The following is a 20910-nucleotide window of genomic DNA, read 5'->3' as shown; positions in this document are numbered from 1 at the left end:
TTTATCAGGTGTGCGTTTTGCATATGTGTAACCCTAGACTTCTCTGTGATTATGCAGGTTAACACTGAGCTACGATATTTGAAACCACTCAATGAACAGTGCAAAGTCACCTGAAGCATCTGCAATTTCTTCTTTCAATTTGTATCCTAGTACTCCTATATTTGTCGCATGAAGAAATTCAACCAATAGTTTCCATTATTTGAATATGATTTTGGTTATTATCGTGAAACTTGTCGTCGGTAGAAATTGTGCATTGGCCGACGGGTCCCTTCGGTAGAAGTCTTGTTATGTAGCCGACGGGTAAAACAGTTTGTAGCGGGTATAATGTACCTGGCCGACTGATACCTTCGGGAAGGTTCATCGGAAAGTATTTATAACCCCTTCGGGAAGCATTGTAATGATTATTAGGATATTTTGTCATCAAAGCATAATGTACTGTTGGTATATGCGAATAATAATAAGAGTTCTGCTATTTGCTGTTCGGTGTTCGTGTCTATTTCTTGTGTGCGTTGCTTAATTAATCCATACGGTAAACATTTGGCGCTGTTGCCCGATGGATATGGCACGCAGGCAGGCGGATATGAATTAAATGCCGAATCAGTTGAACAAAGATAAGAGTAAGCTGAAGGAAAAGGATGCCATACGCGTTGCGCAGGAAAATTTAATTTTGGCTCAGCAGATAGAGCGTCGAAGGAGGTTTCAGAAGATTTCCGATGGAAACAAGAGCGCGAAAGGATTGTTGAAGGAGACTCGACAACAGCTTGATTTGGTGGAAGAAGCAAGGAAGGAGTTTCTGAACCTGCATACGCCACGGGAAGAGAATCCTGACAGAAGGAGATTGACTCGCACGGCTCGGAGTGCCGAAGGAGCACGAGCGTGGAGTGACCTCTTAGTCCGAGATATACTTCCGGAACGGACAGCTTCGGTTGACAAACCCTCTTCTTCACCAAACAGTGCGGAAGTCCAAAATAGCACGGGTATTGAAAACCGCGCGGAAGCAGAAAACAGCGCGGGTGTGCAGAACAGCGCGAGTGTCCAGAACAGCGCGACTGTCCAGAACAGCGCGGGTGTGCAAAGCAGCGCGGGTGTTCAAAACAGCACGAGAGCTCAGAACAACGCGGGTACTCAAAACAGCGCGGGAGTGCAAAACAGCGCAGGTACACAACAAAACCCTCGACATACAGTGATAATGGCAGGTCCGAAGGAAAAATTGCCTAAATTTGATGGTGACGAAGCAACTGATCCCATTCGACATTGTAAAACATGTGAAACGATCTGGAGGGCAAATGGCATAATAGATACAAACGAATGGATCCGACAATTTCTTGCTACCCTACGGGGTGTTGCGATTGATTGGTTTACTGATGCTGATCCACAGAAATTAAATAGTTGGGATAATATTAAGGAGTTCATTGCGGAATTTCAACTTTTGCGTGATGATAATGAAATTGTAGCCGAGATATTCAATACCAAGCAAAAGAAGAATGAAACAGTACGGGTCTTTGCTAGGAGGTTAAAGGACTTAATTAGTAAAATGGAGAATAAGCCAGCAGATGGGCTCCAGAAAAGATGGATCATTGAAGGCCTTCACCCGAAGCTGCGGAGAAAGATGAAGATCCTGCCACCATCGACATACATTGAAGCGTACAATCGGGCAATGAACCTCGAAAGTGACCAGAAGACAAAGAAAAAGAAGAAGACCAGCTCATCGAATTCAGATAACGATGAGCCTTCAGGAGAAGATAGCAACGACGATGACGAGGGAAGCAGCAAGAAAGTCCGTGCTCTCCAGAAGGACATGATGCGAATGATGAAGGAATTCAAAAACATGAACAAGGAGACTAAGGGTAATGATCTATGGTGCACGAAGTGTAAGAAAGGTCATACAAAGGGATCCTGCCCGAAAGATCAATTTTGTGAAATCTGCCAGATTTTGGGACACTCGGTAAAGGAATGCCCTTTCAATCTGCAAGTAAGAACACCGCAGCAAGTGTTCCTGACGCGGGAGGCATCCCCGTCAGGCGGGAACGGGAACACCAGTACGGAAGGTGCCACATCAGGTGGCTACAGAAACAACCGGCGCGGTCCAAACAACAATAGCAATAACCACAATGGTGGCAACAACAACAATGGAGGAAGGAGTCGAATTCAGTATGATGCGAATGGTCGGCCAATTGTTCAATGCCGCGCATGCAATTTGTGGGGTCACTTCGCCCGGGAGTGTACAACGACGAACACACCGAAGATGCTATGCCGTTGGTGTGGACCTGGAGATCATGATTATACTAAGTGCCCGAAGTCCAGCGTAAACTTGATTACTGTAGGCGCAGACGAGGAAGAAGTTCTGGCAATCACTCAGAAGCAGGCGAAGTTATACCCTGACCCAGCGGAAGAAAAGAAGAGACTGGAGGAAGCAAGGGCAGAGATCCAGAAAGTAACACAGGCAGAAACAACACACCTGAAGGACATGCCGAGTACTTCCGTCCGGAACTGTGCAGAACAGAACATTGTACGACAAATATTACAAGCTGAGATACTCGTCAGGATAAATGACCTGTTGCTCACAATGCCTCAACTCCGTACGGCCCTCACAAATATAGTCCCAAGTGCTAAGCAACCCATAGAGCACGACAACGCCAAACAGGGGGGTACAAGTGCAGAAGATCCGATGTTGTTAGCTCTTTCCTCTGGACGCTATCCGGCGGTTGTTGAAATGGGCATTCTCGGGACTGTGCTAACGGACACGATCGTTGACGGAGGATCCGGTGTCAATGTGCTACCAGAGGATACTTGGAAAAAGTTGGGACGACCGACATTATGGTCACCTACCTTCCAGTTGCTAACGGCCGATCAACATGGAATCAAGCCATTGGGAGTACTCATAGCACAACCAGTGACAATCGGAACCCAACCATTCCTGTTGGACTTCGTTGTGATTCCTCTCAAGCGAAAGGGGTGCGATGCTATTTTGGGTTGGGGGTGGCTAATACAAGCAAAAGCAAAGCATGATTGGAAGAAAAATACTTTATCACTCGAAATCAAAGGCCGGAAGTATGTCATTGACCTGCACACTCAGATGGTTGGGGACGAAGCCTTCTCGTCAGATTCTGAGGGAGAAGAGGATGACAACGGGCAAATTATGGAACCGGATCAGGAGGGAGTTTTACGACTAGAAGGAGACGACGATTTAGATTCAGTAAATGGTTTGTACCATTGACAGATAGAGGATTATGAATTGTTTCCAACCTGCAACGTACTGACAATAGAAGAAAACAATACCGATGCCTTTCCAAAGGAATTCATTGAAATAAAGGAAGGGGATGCGTCACTCGATGTGACCCGGGCACATCAATTCACTAAAGAAGAACCCATCAAATATAATGAAGTCGCGTTGCAGACCATGAATTTGGGGGATGAAGCAGAACCACGGAACATACTGGTAGGGGACAATTGGGACCCAGTACTAAAGGCAGCAGCCTTCAAGATATTTTTAGAATATAAGGATGTCTTTGCATGGACGTACAAGGACTTGAAGGGCGTACCACCTGAATTATGTGTGCACCGCATTCCATTAATCGAAGGAGCACTACCCGTACGGAAAAGGCCCTACAGAATGAACAAAAATTATGCGGCTCGGGTTACGGAAGAAATCAATCGGATGCTAGAAGCCGGAATTATTTTCAAGGTACAGACCAGTGAATGGGTATCTCCGATCGTGATTTCCCTGAAGAAGGACTCCATTCAAATCCGAATATGTGTTGATTTCCGATGCTTGAATGCAGTCACCATCAAGGATCCGTTCCCGATCCCATTCACGGATAGCATCCTCGAGGAGGTGGCGGGACATGAGATCTACTCATTTATGGATGGTTTTTCTGGCTACAATCAGATCTCAATCACAGAAGAGGATAAACTAAAGACGACATTTGTCGTAGAAGATGGGGTCTATGCCTATAATCGGATGCCGTTCGGCCTGTGCAATGCGCCTGCAACATTTCAGCGGATCATACTACACATCTTTGACAAGATGTCCGTTGGCAACTTCAAGGCATTTTTGGATGATTGGTCAGTATTCAGTACGGAGGACAAACATCTGACAGCCTTAGGTGAGTGTATGGAAAGGTGCCGCCGTGCGCGTTTGGCCCTCAACCCGAAGAAGTGCAGGTTTATGGTTCCACACGGAAGGTTGCTCGGACACATAGTCTGTAAGGAAGGACTGAAGACAGATCCGGACAAAGTGTGAGTCATATTGGAGATGCAGCCGTCCACCAATGTGACAGAGGTAAAATCTTTCCTTGGGCATATAGGATATTACAGGCATTTTATCAAGAATTTTGCAAAGATAGCCTATCTGTTGGATAGGTTAACTTCCAAGACAGAATCGTTCCGATGGGACAAGGAACAGGATGAAGCATTCGAAGAACTCAAGGTACGTCTGGCTACAACACCTATTTTAGCATACCCTAATTGGCAGAAGGAGTTTCACGTCCACGTGGATGCATCAAACTATGCGATCGGAGCGACTCTCGCACAGACGGAAAGCCACGGGTTGGATCATCCGATCTACTTCGCCAGCCGTTTGTTATCAAAAGCTGAACAAAATTATAGTACAACTGAACGGAAAGCATTGTGGATGGTCTATTCTGTGCAGAAATTTCGACATTACTTGTTGGCCACTCCATTTGTGTTCTATGTTGATCATCAGGCCCTCTTGTATATGATCAACAAACCAATCATTCAAGGAAGAATCAGCCGATGGTTACTCCTGTTGCAGGAGTTTACTTTCAAGATTATCGTACGGCCAGGAAAGAAGCATGTAAGCGCGGATCATTTATCACGTATCAGAACAGGAGAACCGGCAGACGGTGTAAATGATGACTTTCCTGATGCACAACTGTTTCAGATTGCTGCACTACCAGAATGGTATACAAGCATTGGCGAATACTTGTCAACAGGACAGTTTCCAAATACCATGCCACCGAATGAAAAACGGAAGTTGGTGATACGGAGTGGAATATTCCAGCTGATTAATGGATTGTTGTATAAAATGGGACCCGATCAGATCTTGCGGCATTGTATCCTGAAGGAAGAAATCCCATGGGTACTGAAGGAAGCGCATGAAGGACCGGCAGGAGGACACATGGGGCCGAACACAACTGCACGAAAAATACTGCTAGCAGGATTATGGTGGCCAACAGTATACAATGATGCCAGGGAATGGGTTGTTGCATGCGATACATGTCAGCGCGCGGGAAAACCCTTGAAAAGAGATTTCATGCCTCTAAATCCTTCTCATGCTCAGGAGCTTTTTGAACGATGGGGTTTGGATTTCATAGGACCCCTAAAGCCGAGCCGAACCAGAAGATGCCGTTACATTGTGGTTGCCACGGAATATTTGACTAAATGGGTGGAGGCGCGTACACTACCAGACAACTCAGCGGTAAGTACAACACAGTTTATTTATGAGCAAATTATTACTAGGTACGGCATTCCATTAAAAGTAACAAGCGATAGGGGAGGACATTTTGTAAACCATGTGATCCGACTGCTCACCACGGAGTTCAAAATTTACCACTCGCTGTCAAGTCCGTACTACCCAAGGGCAAACAGACAGGCCGAAGCTACCAACAAAATCCTTGTATCAATTATATACAAATCCTGCGCCGTCGAAGGGGAGGATTGGGAAGAGAAATTACCTTCTGCTTTGTGGGCTTACTGTACGGCATACAAAGTCACAACAGGACACACGCCGTTTCAACTGATGTTTGGACAGGAGGCCGTAGTACCAGCGGAATTTATGATACCAAGCTTGCGGATAGCACTCGAAAACAAGTTGGGCGACATGGAAAGTTTAAGGGAGCGACTGTATAAATTGAACAAGTTAGAGGAGAAGCGATTATTAGCACAGTGGGCAACTGAAGTAACGCAGAATAGGCGGAAGGCATGGCACGATAAGCACCTAAAGCTAAACAAGTTTCAACCTGGACAGTGGGTATTAAAGTATGACGGCCGGAATGAGATCAAACTAGGCAAGTCCAAGGTTAAGTGGGTCGGCCCGTATCAGATTCGGGAAGTAGGGGACAATGGAGCAATCAAATTATGGACTTTGGATGGACACGAAGTACCTCAGGCGGTGAATGGGTCAAAGTTGAAGATATATCATGAGCGGAAGACTTCTACGATAGAAAAAAAGGTACACTGACTTGAAAAAAAAAGAAAAAAAAGTAAAGCACCGTACGGTTTCTTGGAGGCACCATACGGTTTTTAGTGATGCACCGTACAGTTTTCCCTTAAGCAGAGTACGGGTTTTGGAGGCACTGTACGGGTTTTAATGATGCACCATACGGTTTTTCAGCCGTACGGATTTCTTTAAGTGGAGTACGGTTCTAAAAAGCACCGTACGGGTTCTTAGTAATCACCGTACGGGTTTTATATTTGAAGTGGCATTGTAGTACGGTTTGTTTAAAAACTGTAAGGATTTTAGGTTGAAGTACGGATTCCATGGCTGTGGTACGGTTTTTCAAGAAGAAGCCGCCTCAAAAGATTAACAAACGGAACTTGGAGCCAAAAAAGTTGTAATTTCCATTGTACGGATTTTCAAAGACCAGGTGGGAGAAGGGCCAAGTTATAATATGCAACTTGCAGGGCACTGTACATTAACCATACTGAAGGCTTCCAGCATTTCAAGTGTACGGCTTTCCTTGATACTTTTGTGTGTACGGAAATCTCCATTAATTGTACAAGTTTTCAAGCAGTACGGACTCCATCAGAAATGCATTCCTGTGGTGTACGGATTTCAAAAAGAGTGGAACTGAAGGCAATGTACGGATTTTCCTGGAGCCTTGAGCAATACAGATTTTAATAGGCGATGTACGGATTTTGAAACAATAATGCAACATAATGTACGTATTCTGCATTTTTCTCAGGCGTGCAACGAATGCAACCACCGTACGGATTTGAAGAGGGAAATTGTGGTACGGGTTTGTGGTCTTTTTGAGGTACGGCTTTGTTATTTGATTCTTCTTCTAACTTTTGCATTGGACGGATTTTCAATCTCCTCCTGTGTGTACGGATTGTGAAAAGCATGTCAAGGGTGGTAATTTACCATACATATTTTTGAAAAGAACTCTTCATCGTACGGACTTGGAAGAATTCTTCACTGTACGGATTTGGGAGACCGGTAGAAACAAATAAATCTAATTAATGGAGTCTGTAGGTAAACGGCAATGGAAAAAACAATTAGCACAGTCCAAACTTGTGGAAGGCAGGAGCATGGCAGGTACAGGTAATTTGAATGAAGGCTTGAGTAGTGGCAAGGAGAAGCGCAAGACCATAGCACCTGCAGTAGCTGAAGTCACACCACAGAGTATACAATTTGAGGGATTAAATGGAATGGATTGTCGGAAATGGTGGCATGAAACCCCTGATGACCATCCAGTCAAAGCAAGCATCAAAAGAGCACAGGTTGAATGGGCCATTCAGATGCCGGTTTTTTGCATTAGAGAGTATGAAGGGTACCTGCGTACCATGATTGAAACATATGGCAGAGCCTCTCGCAGAAGCACATTTCAGTATCTGGGACGGAACTTAGTGGTATCATTCAAAGCAGCAGATTTCACACGGGTTTTCGGCATTCCAGGGCAGCAGGGCAGAAAGATTCAGCCGAAGAAAATTCCAAAGGATGGAAAACTATTTTTAATCAAATTAGTGTGTGGAGATTTGACTGAAGCAGAACAGACGGCATTAGCCGAGACATCAAAGGGGAGGGGTTTAAAGAAAACCGACATTCCGAAAGGGCCATGGCGGTGTCTGATGGACTTAGTCAAAAGCAGGCTCACGGGATCCTCTAGGGCATCGGATATCACATTTCCGCAGGTGTCCATGATGAACGGCATAATGACTGGGAAAGTGTATGATTGGGCGTCTGTGCTGGCTGAACGGATGCATGAATTCATGACTTTCCAGCACAAGACTTTCTATATGCCTCATTACGCCATTGGTCTATTCTTGGATGCTGTAGCACGGGTGATTCCAACAGAGGAGATTGAGGCACAGCCTGGACCACTGGCTCCAAGAGAACCTCCTATCATGCAATGGAAGCACTTGGACACAATCTTTGGGCAGAAGGGTTCAGCAGGTCAAAAGAGGCCCCGGATGGACATGGCAGATGATACTGACAGCGGCCGACAGGAGACATCTTCTGAGCAGGATAGTGTGGAGGAAGAAGAAGGCGAGGGCGAGGATAATGAAGCGGTTCAGATTGTCACGGCTACCCCCTTGCTATTTCCGCGTACTACGGTTCCTATGACTTCTGAGTTGTTACCCCGAGGCCTACACATGGCTCACATTCCAGGATTTGGGCAGACTCGGCGACCGATATTGATGACTGGAGGATCCCACCAAGCAGTCACACTAGCCGCACCATGGCAACATGGGGTACGACCTTCTGTCCGGTCGGGGGTAGGATTTACGGTCGGCTTTGCCCACCTGGCCGCACCCGTTGACCGAGAGACTTCTGCAGCTCCTGAAGCACTTCCGGTAGCAGCACCCGTGGCGTCTGCCATAAGTCAGCCAACAGCAGTTGTTACAGTAGCACAGTTAGCAGAAGCTCAGGCACTTCCAGTAGAGAACGTACCAGACGGAGGAGTACAAGAGTGTATGGACCCAGCGCAACCAGAGGTCATGGATAGAGCCAGTGTTTTTCTGAGGCAGCAGTTCCGACTCGTCCTTGACAAGCGTGGCCCGTCCATTCAGTCCCCTAGCTATTCAGGAGTAGCACCTGTACCAGAGCCTCAGTCTCAGGAGGAGGGAATGCCACATGCCGTGATTGCGCCGACAGCAGAGGAGGTGGCACCGGATGTGGGCATGGCTCCCACTGATGAGGAGGACAATAGTGATCCCGAATGGTCATTCGAGGACTTCGCCAAGGAGGATTACGGGTTAGATGAGGACAGGTGCAGGGACTACCTTAGGACTATGAAGTCTGCATTAAAGAAAGGGCATGATGTGGCGATTCAGGCTCTCACTCGGCGAAGGGAGTGGCATTTGATTCGTGCGTATATTCGTGGGATTTGTCCTAAGCGATTTCAGACTTGCTTTGTTGATAGAGGTTGGCCGGCAGTTGAGACACCAGAAATGTTGGTAGATTGGGCCACTGAGCCAGAGTTGGGATCGAGTGACACTCCGATGATGAAGTTGGCACATGAGATCGTGGGACTATACAAAGAGGTTTACTATGCGTGACAGCGCGCGGAGGCGGATAGGGCAGCAGACAGTGTTGCAGCTCAGAGGTCTCTAGCGGTTGAAAAAGAGGCAAGAGAAAAGTTAGCCACTGATTTGGCCGACAAGCAGGCAGCATGGGCAGCAGAGCGGGCAAAACTATTGAAGGATATGGCAGCAGTGGTACAGGAGAAGGACGCAGCTATCCGGGATAAAGATGCAGCAGAGCATGAGTTACAGTTGGCCAAGAGACAGGCTATGGATGCTGCACTTCTACTGAAGGAGGCTGTAGAAGTTAATTCACAGATTCAGACAGATCTGCACATCCGGACCGACCAGGTGTATGAGTTGCGTCGTCAACAACACTCTTCTGGGAACCCTCCTTCTCTCCAGTATTTCTCTTGATTGTGGGTTGTCTCCTAATTTTGCTAGTCGTCAGGAGACGAATTTTCTTTTTGGGGGGGATGATGTCGGTAAAAATTGTGCATTGGCCGACGGGTTCCTTCGGTAGAAGTCTTGTTATGTAGCCGAAGGGTAAAACAGTTTGTAGCGGGTATAATATACCTGGCCGACCGATACCTTCGGGAAGGTTCGTCGGAAAGTATTTATAACCCCTTCGGGAAGCATTGTAATGATTATTAGGATATCTTGTCATCAAAGCATAATGTACTGTTGGTATATGCGAATAATAATAAGAGTTCTGCTATTTGCTGTTCGGTGTTCGTGTCTATTTCCTGTGTGCGTTGCTTAATTAATCCATACGGTAAACAAAACTCCAACACTTCTGACAAGGTAGTATTTCCTTAGGCTTTGACCCATCCAATCAAAATTCTTGGTGATCAAATAAGATATCGTTCCACGGGCTGTGTAGATCTATTTCACTGTTCTAATCCCAAGTCTGATGCCGTTATGCAACCTGGAGCCTCTCATAATCTAGACTTGTTATTAGGCTAAGCTTCTTGCACTTGACATGTTTTCTCATTTCAAGGGGAGAATTCATGGGAATGTCTAGGCATCGCATGGAGGTCACTGAATTTTTGAAAACAACAAGTTAGGACTTCAATCTTGATTGTACCCCTCTCCTCATACTCAGCAACTATTCTGGTCCTGCTGCCACAAATCTTCATCACATTCCCAAAAAAATAATACAAGAAGGGAAAATAAAGTGCCCCCAATATCACACTTGCTGTTACATTTCTCAGGCAGTAATTTATATACAGATAAGGTATCTGGTTATTTTGCAACAAAGATCAGGACCGTTTGTATTGTCGTTTGAATTCTCTGAAGAGATTTCAATGAAATATTTATGATGATAAGCACATTTATGTTCAGTTGATGTTTGGTGTGCAACTCTTTGATGCCATTGATATCCTATTATCTTTGATTCTGAGCATGCTAAGTGAGTCAAACTAACAAATCTCTTGAAAATGAAATCGCAAACTACACCTTCATATCAATTGTTTGACAAATTGCACAAGGACAAATAGAGAAGCTCTGATGAAGTACATTAAGGGGTTCTTGTAGTGGATTCACAACTGTGTTTGTCATCATAACTATAAGACACTAGCATCGGATGTTATCGCTGTCATTACCTCTCTGTTATTTAGTTATCAATACATCAGAGCAACTAAAACAATGAACAAAAATATACAAACTCAAACTATTCATTAGCAGGACAGGCCTATATATAACAGCTAGTCAAGCCCTGTCTTTCACAGCATTCCAAATATCCAATTCCCAATCTTGACAATTCTGATGGTTCCTTTGCAGGCAAAAAACGGTAAACACAGTCCAACAATGAATATATACAAATGATAGTTGCTGTCACCACCCATGTATTAACATTCAATTTGTTCCCCAAATCACAAGGATTCAATTTTCAGCCTTGCTTATAGTGAATACATCAGGTGCACAAATGGAGGCCTAAAAAATAGGACTTCATCAGGATCCAACTCAGAAGGAACCAAGAGAGATACAAAGGGCATGGCACCAATGCTAGGTCAAATATTGCGGACGCATGATAATCCCATCAAAGACATCTAAAAAGTGCTCGGCATAAAAGCCCATCTGCAGATGCAACCCTCCCAGAGGGTTGATCCCAATCGTCCTAATGTACTGTCTGTAAATATCAAGTCTCACACACCCGTTCAGCTCTTGACAAGAGGGGAGGAGGTGAGTGGGAGCATCCAGAGAGAACTAATAGGGAGGGAGACAATCAATCTCAATCCCAATTGAACCTAGTAGAGTAGTGGCATGAGCATACCAGTAGCTGGCCCTAGTGGATAGATCGGATCCAACAACAGTGACCAAAGAGCAGTAACCTAGGTATGAATATCTGTGTTAGCCACTAGTCGAATCTGCAAAGCCCCTGAGATGGTGAAGAAACCAAACTAGATCGAAGATGACTGCAAGTCTGAAGGGGTGAGCTCCAAACTCCACCAAAATAGCATTGCATGGAGTGGAACGGTGACATCTGATGATATGCTTGAGAAAAAATGTTTGAACCCACTCAAGCAAGGATCAGTCATAGTCCAAGAGGTAGACGCCCCAAACCACCGTATAAAACTGTGAATCTGACCAAAGATTCCAGGAGGGACAATTTGTAGGTGTCCTAAAAATGGTGTTTGAAGCGTTCTCTCTAACATTACAAGGGTGCCCAACCCTTTATTAATCCTAGGCCAAACAATGGGTCTCAAGCTAAAACGGGGGCTAGAAAACTTCACCCCAAGTTAAGTGTATGAAGAAACAATCTCTATCTCTTGGCCCCATAAACAAGGGAGGTGTGACGTCTTCCGTTTGACAATCGAAGACCATAAGCCGAGTCTTACTCAGGTTCACAATGAGCTGACGCAAGTCGCAAAAAGAAGCCAGCTTATCAAGAAGCCTTTGAAGCCCCTCAATGGAGGATGCTAGTAGAATCACACCATCGACAAAGAGGAGAATAGAGATCATGACTTGGTGTAAGTAGCAGCCGTCACCTAGGAGCGAAGAATCTTGGTGGTAAGCCTCAAGCTCATCAATATAGATGCCAAACAAAGTGTGGGAGAGAGGGCAGCCCTGTTTCACCTCAACGGTGCTCTAGATCGGGTTTGAAAAGCCCTTGCGAGTTCTGAATATACACACAACAGTGTTGTAGAGCCTTATGAACGCCATTAGTAGAGTCTCTGAAACACCAATGTCTCTAAGTCTTTGAAAGAGTGCCATTCAGGGGGACATAATCAAACACCTTGCAAAAGTCCACAAAACAACAGTAGACTTTCGCTGATCGGTGACGAGCCTCCCCAATGATAATCTGCAATGTCAAGATATGGTTCATGGTCTCAAAGTCTACTTGAAAACTTGCTTAACCTCTTGCCCTATGATGTCCCCTAGCAAGTACACTAGTAAGAATTGCGTTAAGCGCAGTGGCATAGAGTTTGGAAAAGTTATGCCCAATCATGATGGTCCTATAGTTATTGGGGTTTGAAACCAACTTGGATTTATGAATCGGATAAATTACATGACTCGACCAAGAGTCTGGAAGACAAGTGCACACAACTCTATTAAAAAGCATGGGTAGGTAGGAGCCTAGAACCAGAATACCAAGCTTAAGGAGATCCACCTGGAATCCTTCCTCATTAGCGGCTCTACTACATCTCAACGATCTGACGATCTCATAAATGTTGAAGGGAGTAAATAAGTGGTACTAGGGAGGGGGGGTGGGGTGAATAAAGGGCTGGCCGGGAATGTCATAGAGAGTGGAGGCATGCGAGGCAAGAGTGAAGGTCAAGGGTGGAAGACAAGGGGTGGGTGATGGGAGAACAGGGTGCACCAGAACAATTTTGACCAATAAACAAGCGTGTCACAGAGGGATCTGCACTGGGAAGCAATGTACAACTGCTTCTTATGGTGAAGAAAACAATGATACAAAAGCCACAACTGTGAGTAAGAGGGAGAGTTAGCTGTGAAGTGGAACGCAAAGAGCAGTGGAAGGCCTTGCAGTCATTGTTGAACCATCGGTTCATAGGGAAAGTCTTACACATCGAGCTGAGAGGGGAAGGAGAGGTGCGGTGGGGGATGGAAAGGAGAGCTGATTTCTACATTGTAGTAGCTAATAACTTGAACATGGAAGAAGCTTGGCTAGTATCTGAGAAGCGATTTGGGGGGAGGAGCCATCTAAGATGGAGGATAAAGAGGGCCTGATCACTCTTAGGATACATGAAAAGGGTATTGGGGCTAGCAACTACTGATGAGGGTTGATGAGGGGGGCCCAAGGATTGGGGGAAAAAGTGGATACAGATGATGAGGAGGGCATGATTGGCCAGTGGGAGGCAGGTGTTGGTGAAATAGCTAATGGAAGAGATGAACAAGGTGCTAGCTAAGACATAATCCACAATACTTGCTCCCCCACAATGAGGCCAGTGAGTAAAAAGCTTAGAGCCGGGGTAACAACAAAGACTGTGCAAGATCACCAGGCTAGAGGACTCCTAGAACTGAAGAAGGTGGCGATCGAGCATGGAAGAGGGCCATGAAAATCCTTAGAGAGGTGCCGAAGATCCAAATTGTCAGGCTTTGTCTTGTGAGTGCAAATGAGGTCAAAGTTGCAGTTGTGTAGAGGAACTTGCATATCCCTAGTCAGTGCATTAAAGTCACCCAAAATAATGATGTCATCCAAGGCAAAAAACTTGGAAATACACTTTGTGTAAATCCAGAAAAAGGTCACTGTCCTCAAGATTGTGCATGACATATAGAGAGGAAGCCAGTGGCAAGTAACACACCACCACGAAGTTATCTTTGAGTTGGCGACTAGTATGGAAAATATGGATCCCTATGAACCTAGCAGTGGTGTTAAATGAACCATTGAGGTAACATTGAAAAGGGCATTTTTTAATCAAACAAGCAACCCCTCTGAAACTGTGCACCTCGTCCAATGCCCAAACCTCCTTTCTGCAAACTGACAACCACTAGTTTCCAGCTACACTAGGAAGAGGACGGGCGAGACTCTCATGAGTCTCCATAACAGCCAGAATCTCAGCCAAACCCACAACATCAGAAAGGAGACTAGACAATGACCAAAGAGTACCATTTCTATTCTAGCAGTTCATAAGAAGAGAGCTGGAGGAGGGCTTACTCTTGCCCAACCGCTGGTGAGACCGTCATTTAGCTATAAAATCCGGTCTTTGTTCCCAATCGAGGGGAGGTGAATCACAGATAACAACCCTGAGATTTTGAATAACTGCCCACTTCCCCTTGCCCCTCACCTTTGCCACCAAATCTCTAGAGTGTTTCAGTTCTGCTACTTGTGTCTCGTGAAATCCTTGTCCAAATAGATCTTAGTGGGAAGAGGGATCGCCCTTAAGAGCCTGCAACCTATCTGATAGATAGAGAAGTTGAAGGTAAAAAGTGTCGTCAGGGCCGAACCAACATTTGGCAAGTATGATATCTGAGATACCCGATTGATCGCTAAGAAATGACTGTCCAGCAGTGAAAGGATTTGCTTTGGTGGGAGGAAGGTCTCGAACCCTTTAGGTTGAGCTCATGGAAACATCTTACTTGCTCATTGTCAAACTTTCCCTTGACCAACTTTTTAACTCCAGAAAGAGCGGGCATAGCTATTATAGATGGTGGCCCAAGTTGTTTAGTTTCAAGGAGTATGGAATTTTGCTTAGCAGCAAGTTCCCACTGTTTGTTTTTAAGAGTCTCCAAATCCCCTAGCTGTTCACTAATGGTGTTAAACTGTGTTTTGATATCTATTGTATCAGAGGTGAAGGTGGTGGAGAAGCTATTAATTTGCGAAGAATTCGACTCCGTTTGCAGTATCAAATCAAAGATAGTCTTTGAGAGTGACATAACAATGTCTTTTAGATTTTGGTTCTTGAGTTCGAGCTTGAGCAAGCTAAGATCACGAGGGCTACAACTGGTGTACCAAGGAAGGTGGGTACAGAGGATGGCTATGAAGAAGCTGTTGAAGACTTTGAGGCTGTTGGATCTAGTGGTGAAGACAAAACTGATCGGATGGAGGGACCTGTGGAAGACAAAATTGGTCAGTTGGATAGATCTGGAGCTCACTTGAAGCATAAGACGGATGTTTCTAATTTCTTAGGTACTTTGAATCTTGAAGACTTGATTGATTGGATTGGTGAGTTGGAAGACTACTTTGAGTTAGAGGATTTCAGTGATCCACTCAGAGTGAAGTTGGCACAAACTAGGCTGAAAGGACATGCTACTTTATGGTGGAAAGAATCGCAAAGAGATAGCGAAGAGGAAGGTGAAATGAAGATCACTAGGTGGAGATTGATGGTGACTAAGTTGAAGGCTAAGTTCATTCCTGTTGATTATGAACTTGAGTTGTTTAAGAGGTTGTAGAATCTGAAACAAAAGGATATGACCATGAAGGATTATACCGAGGAGTTTTATAAGTTGACAATTCGGTTTGGGCATAGAGAACTTTCTAAGGAAAAGGTGGCTAGATATATTAATGGTCTGAGATTCAATATCCAGGATGAGATTGGTATGCTAAAGATTGATTCAATTGAGGATGCTTATCAGTATGCTCTGAGGGCAGAAGATAAGTTGAAAGAACACATCAAGGTAATTCTCAAGGGAAGGAGAAGCAGGATCACTTGGTGAAGAACAAACAAATTGCTGAGGATGAACCAAAACCTGTTGAATAGAGGAATAAAACAAACAAAGGTGCATTCAAGGGTACTTGTTTCAGATGCAGGGAGGGTCACAGATCTTTTGAATGTTCATAAAAGGCTAGTGATAAAAGAGTTGCTGTGGTAAATGAGAATGTGGACTCAGTGAATGAGCCTAAGAAGGAGGAGGAAAGCTTGTTGGTTCAGCGAGTGTTGCTTGGTAAGAAGGTGTTGGAGCCTTGTTAGAGGAGGAATTTGTTTAGGACTCGTAACTCTGGAGGTAAATGTTGGATTGTAATTGTGGATGGTGGTAGTTTTGATAACCTAGTTCCTGAGGAGATGGTTTAGAAGCTTGGTTTGAAGAGTGAGATATCCTTGTCCCTATAGGATCAGTTGGTTCCAAGATGATCATGCTTTGGAATTAAGGGAGCAGTGTCTTGTTAATATTCAGATTGGACCGTATGTTGACCAAGTGTTGTGTGATATTGTGGATATGAGTAGTTGTCAAATATTACTTGGTAGACCTTGGCAGTATGATTGCAGGGCAGTGCATGATTGTGTCAAGAATGTGTTTACTATTGAGAAGGGTGGCAAGACATTTTCATCGATTCTTTGCAAAATGTAGAACTCAGTAGGAGGAACATGAGTTTTGGTAGTCGAGTTGAGTTGAAGAATTCTCGAAGGTTAGAGATCAGCATGGAAAACAGACTTCTGGCACACCAAAGACAGATGTGAAGATGACAACTGCAGGAAAGGAGTTGTAGAAGTGGAGCAAAGGCAAGAGTATAGAAGTTGATAACTTGGAGGACATGTATGTGAAGAACCAGTTTGGGGTTTATGTTTTTAATCCTGGAAGATGTTCTTCCAACTGTTAAGAACATCTTTTCTTCGCACTTGGGGTATTTTTTGCAGGAGCATCCTGGGGTAGTCACCAATCCTGTATGTAGGAGCATCGAGCTCAAATTCATGGGCCTATGGTTCGCGCATATGGGGATGTGTTCGTAGCACATTGGGGAACCTTGTCCTAAGTGCGCATAAAGTCTGGAGTAATCGTGTTGGAGTTAGAGCCGTTCTGGTGGCTGCTGGTAGCATGTTCCTAATTTCTTGGACAAACTTTGGAGATTGTTTTCACGAGCTTCGGTTTGTGGGAATTGGCTCATGCACTCATGGATTTTGATCATTGGATGGCTTGTGGACCTATGCCTAAGGGCACTTACTCTTATGTTGTCATTTGAGTTAGTTATGCTTTGTAAACTTGGGCCCTGTCCTAAGTATTTAATTATTTCATGTATATAATGTCTATTACCAAGCCTACTTGTGGCTTGAGAGTTTATGTGGGTGTTTATTTAATGTAACTTGCTAGGCCAACCTATGGCTTGGTTTAGTATAAGTTCAGGGTCTTGTGAAATCTAGAGTCATTCAGTATAACATGGAGTAGCTGAGAAGAGCTAGGTTTAGCAGAGCTAGTAGCTACATGTGAGCTTGGGAAACAAGAAGGTTGCTTGGTGGCTGGTGAGCACAAGTTTAGATTCTTTTTGGGGTGGTCTATCAAATTGTGGGTCTGGACTAGCTAGGGATTGGATCTTGCGGGGTCTTTCAGAACTATTATTGTAACTACTTTGTATTTGGCCATAACTCAGAAGGCCTTACAGCCGAGCATATTGGATGTAAATCTTATGATTCTATTATGAGAATTGGCATTGTTTTGGATCTAAATATGTGTTATTGTTATTTTTCCGTTGTGTGGTTAATTGCTGGGGGCTAGGACATCGCCTTTGGGGATTCCCCTGCCTTGTACTGCATCAACAAGGTATGGTGGGTGCTATTGCAATTGCATGTCTTGAGTTTAAAGCGTCATCTTTTGAGGCATTGAGTATTACTATTTTCAGTAATGCAATATAGGATGTTAAAGATGTTAATAAATATTGGCTAGGGTGAACAAAGACTAGTTACACCATAATGCTAGATGGATGGATGAATAGAAAGAGACAAACCTTCATCAATTTCCTCATCTCTTGTGATATTGACCTGATATTTTGAAATCTATGGATGCATTGCATAGAAACAAATCTGCATTTGTATTTTTCAAGTTATTTAATTTGGTGATAAAAAATGTAAGGTTACCAAATGATGTTAATTTTATTACAACCAAAGTTGTTGGTTGTGTTTCTACTGGAGATGCTTGAAAGACAAATGCCCCGCTAATTTTTTTACCCCTCTGTGTAGCACATTTCCTCAATCTAATCGTAGAGGACATTGAATAAACTTGAATGGGTTAAGGAGGTATTACAAAAATCACATATTTAGTAATTCATCTATAATTGTGTAAGGGTTTTGTGTACAATGCAAAATTTCTCGGAGAGCGAGGAGTTAGTTTTGTTGGAGATTGTAGCTGCGATAGAGATCTTTATCTCTAGAAATATGGACATTATTATCATTATGGTCACCTTCAGCTGAAGAGGACACTTATGATTAAATTGTAATATTAACTATATAAAGAAGTGTTATTCGACATGCGTTGAGGCATGAAAATATAAAGAGTTTATTTGAAAATAAATAATCATGTTTTTGGGAAATTAAAGAGATTTTTAGTTAGAATATGAAGAGTCTCTCTTTATGTTATATATATTGCTTCAAGCAAAAGGCATTGTACACTTGAATTTCATTATCAATAAAATGATCTTTTGTTGTGTGTGGTTTGGTTTTTCCCTTCATTCTAGAAGGGTTTCCCTAGGATATTTCTGTGTCTTTTGTATCTTTTCTGGTTATTCTTTATTGCTATTTATCTAAATTCTGGGTTAATGATCTAACATGGCATTAGAGCAAGGTTAGATAACAACATAGAAAGGTTCATGTTCTTTTCTTTATTGTATCTTGAGATCTTTATTGGCCAGGCATGCTTGAAAGTTTTAAGGGTTCCTACATGATGTTTTGCATAAACGACAAGCTAAGTTAACAGGTCAAACCTATGAGACATGTGCTGCTATCAATTGATGAGGCTATCAAATGGCTGTAATGATAGCCGTATTAGCCGTCATGCATTCACTAGCCAAATTCAGATAATACTTGGAATGTTGCAAAAAACCATCATAACAACTTAAAGTTCTTCTATCGAAAGGATTAAGCTACAATCCCATGATTTTAACGTTGAATATGTCAAGGAAAATAATACTCTGGGTTGGCAAAAGCACCCATTACGAAGTCTTTTTTTCTGCTCTGACTGATATATCTTCTGATTAGAAGGTTTCTCTAGGAACTGAATATGTTAAAAACACATTAGCTATTGACATTTTGGGTGTAAAGTTACAAAATGACAGGTATATTGTGGATGATAAGCTCTTCACTATAAGAAATATCTATTGAAATTGGAAAGGAAAAACGACACCACAAAGAAAAATAGTTAGGAAATACCTACTAAATTGCTCTCCAACCATTGATAAATCACTTCAATTGCCTGACAATCACTTACATGCTATTGAGATTCATATGTTTGGAGTAAAAAATGACAATTGGACAAGTTAGAGGGTTTTAAGTGTTCTAGGGTTTATTGGTCTGTCAGCTGAGTTTTAATGCCAAACTGCAATTTCAGAGAGGGCTTCCTAAGTAATTCATGAGTTATTGATGAGTTTTGGAGGATGACTCAGCTTGTGCTGTTGTCAAGTTTCTTGTCTGTTTGGAAAACTCCTAAGTACCCTTGAGTTCAGCAAATACTTTTGGAACTGAGTGGAACTTCCTTTTTTGCTTGTTGAAATCACACCATACAATATATTTCAGATTTATTGTTTTCAATGCCGATATATTCCACTTAAGACTTTCTGACACAGGCCAGTCTATCGTTGTTTGGAAGGAAGGACAATTTAGTCTTTTCTTATTCTTTCCTTGCTCTAGAAGAATTAATATCTTGTTTTATATCAGTTACAAAGTAGTGTTTTCTGAAGATCAAATGCCTTCTTTATTTAAGGAGATTATATATTGGCTTTATTGAGTAATTTTTGCTTTTGTGTATAATGATGTTGTTTTGGTTGCTTAGGTCACAACATTTTTCGTGGAAATGTTGTTTGTCTTTTGGCTGTCTCAAGATAGATTCAGTAAGGTTGTGTTTGTAGTTGGAACCTTTCACATTTCCCCAGCTTTGAGTTGTCTATGAGCCAATTTTGGATAGTTAATTTGTGTTATAGCCAACATGTGGCTCAACATATATTTAATGTCAGGGTTTTAATTAAATTTCTAATGAATTGGGCCAACTTGTGGCTTAGTTGGGTATAAGTAGGAGGTCTTGTGGAGTTTTTAAGTCATTTTCATCTATCTTGGAGAAGAGGATGCAAACTTTGAAGGGTTAGTAGCTATGGCTTGGAGAACTAGGAAATTTCTTGGTGGGCTTGTGAGCACAAGTTAATATTTCCTTGGGGTTTTCTTCTAGAGTGCAGATCTAGACTAGCTAGGATTAGCAATTGGATTGGATCTTGTGGGATCTTGTAGAACTATTATTGTAATTGTTGTTGTATTTGGCCCTAGCACAAAAGGCCTTATAGTCAAAGCATATTGCATGTAAAGAGTTATATCTATGAATAAAGTATTGTGATTTGGTGTCAGATCTTGCTTTGTTGTTGTATTTCCACTCTATGGTTGTTTGTAGGGATCTATATTACCTCTAATAGGGGTACCCTTGGGTTCTTGCTACATCAAGGGGTTGCCTCAGTCAAACCCTAGTTTAGGAATTAACCTTGAATTGAAATATTTGAAATGGAATGCATGGGAGAATACTTTTTTAAGATGATGAACATTGGTTAACTTAAAATTTATATACATGTATCTTCTATATCTATCTAAATTGTGTTTTCTTTCAGAGTATGAATTCAGATTTTGCAACATCTGGAAGATATCTGCTTTGAACTTCTAAATAGATTTATATTAAAAGTTGCCTGTACTTGTGACATGTATGGATGATGGTTGGTGATATGATATCAGAAGATGCCAACAATTCAGGTAAAACAGAAGTCCAATGTTTGTTTGAAGTTTTTTATCACGAGTACATGCATTTGCTGTACATTTTTATCATGGCTGTTTCTAGTCC

The 20910-nt window shown here is 43.0% G+C and overlaps 1 protein-coding gene across 3 annotated transcripts in view; it reads left to right on the top strand.

Annotated features, from left to right (window-relative positions):
• LOC149561996 (thioredoxin-like 3-2, chloroplastic) overlaps positions 1-20910 on the top strand; it is a 97404-nt gene that overhangs the window by 75945 nt on the left and 549 nt on the right. For all 3 annotated transcript variants that reach the window (XM_089825529.1, XM_089825530.1, XM_089825531.1), the window contains exon 4: positions 20805-20822. In XM_089825529.1, coding sequence (XP_089681655.1) covers positions 20805-20822 — 18 coding nt within the window. The remainder of the gene's footprint in view (positions 1-20804; positions 20823-20910) is intronic.

This window comes from Cupressus sempervirens, chromosome 4 (assembly GCF_028749045.1).
Source record: "Cupressus sempervirens isolate cs-2001-9-10 chromosome 4, ASM2874904v1, whole genome shotgun sequence".
Taxonomy (NCBI): Eukaryota; Viridiplantae; Streptophyta; class Pinopsida; order Cupressales; family Cupressaceae; genus Cupressus; species Cupressus sempervirens.
The sequence above is the reverse complement of the archived record's forward strand: the minus strand, read 5'-3'. Positions and strand labels throughout refer to the sequence as shown.